At 50.2% G+C, this 1,172-nt stretch overlaps 1 protein-coding gene across 1 annotated transcript; it reads left to right on the top strand.

Annotated features, from left to right (window-relative positions):
• The first annotated feature begins 294 nt into the window (after positions 1-294).
• On the top strand, positions 295-1,149 carry LOC101854236 (C-type lectin domain family 4 member F-like). Its single transcript, XM_005092377.3, has one exon. It carries the CDS (start codon positions 295-297, stop codon positions 1,147-1,149), a length of 855 nt encoding a protein of 284 aa, XP_005092434.3.
• Positions 1,150-1,172: the final 23 nt, after the last annotated feature.

The raw sequence follows: 1,172 nt of genomic DNA, 5'->3' as shown, positions 1-1,172 counted from the left end.
TGTGTGTGTGTGTGTGTGTGTGTGTGTGTGTGTGTGTGTGTGTGTGTGTGTCATGTTTTCACTTCCCTGTCTGCGGGAAGGAGCAGATAAAAAACAGTCCAGCTTCAGTTGACGGACCTAAGTACAGACTTACAGTGCAAGTTACACAGTTACCGCTTGCTCGCTCGAGTTTGAGAGAGTGTTTGAAAAAGGCTTTTAAAAACAAAATTTCAGTATTCAGTTACCGCTGGAAATAATCTATTACTTGTTGACGCCAGGTGACTGCTGTGAGGAATTTTATTGTTTCGTGGCATGATGGGTGTACGAGACGATGTTCCACCTCCGCCACAGGATGGACAATCCATTCACAAATACAAGAAACTGTACATTCTGACACGGATTTGTGTCATTGTTACCTCGCTTCTCGTGTCGTCTGCTGCCGTTGTCGTCATTGTTCATACTGTGCGTGCGGACAGGGCTGATGTACTGACGGCTATAAACCAGGTGTCCGCCAACATTAGAGGCGTTCAGGAAAAGCTGGAGGAGAAAGTGTCAGATGACGTCAACAAGGCGCCAAGTTTGGACAGGGCTGATGTACTGACCGCTCTAAACCAGGTGTCCACCAACATCACAGGCCAGTTGTCTGCCGTGAAGGAAAAGGTCGACAACTTAGAGGAGAAAGTGTCCAAGGTGGAAGATGTCGTCACGGCGCGAAGTAAGCTTAAGCTCTGCTCCCACGGCAACGGCTGTGAGATGACCAGTAGGCTTGAAGCAATGACCCACTGTTACAAAGTGTTCGAAGAGGAAACCTCGTGGGCAGACGCGAGAAAGAAATGTGAGTCTCTCGGTGGCTTCCTGGCCGAGATCCACGACAACGTCTCCCTGGAATACGTGAACCGGGTTGTAGCCAAGGACTCGTTAGGTCTCTGGCTCGGTGCCACTGACCAGGACAAAGAGGGCATCTGGAAGTGGGTCACGTCCAACAAACCCCTGTCCGTGGAAGACTGGAACAAGAACGAGCCGAATAGCTTTGGGGGAAACGAGCACTGCCTGGAGATAAGACAAGAACCTGAGGAAAAAGGATGGAACGACCGCGCGTGTCATCGCTTGGTGGGATATCTCTGTCAAAGAGACGGGGACAACTGTGAAGACTGGCTGGAACAAGAGTAAAAGGAAATGTGTACTGCCCCCCC

Source organism: Aplysia californica, unplaced genomic scaffold, assembly GCF_000002075.1.
Source record: "Aplysia californica isolate F4 #8 unplaced genomic scaffold, AplCal3.0 scaffold00045, whole genome shotgun sequence".
In the NCBI taxonomy this organism is placed as follows: domain Eukaryota; kingdom Metazoa; phylum Mollusca; class Gastropoda; order Aplysiida; family Aplysiidae; genus Aplysia; species Aplysia californica.
This window is presented reverse-complemented; position numbering and strand designations above follow the sequence as displayed.

Coding starts and splice junctions, on each gene's coding strand:
- LOC101854236 (XM_005092377.3), top strand. CDS start 295: ATGGGTGTACGAGACGATGTTCCACCTCCGCCACAGGATGGACAATCC.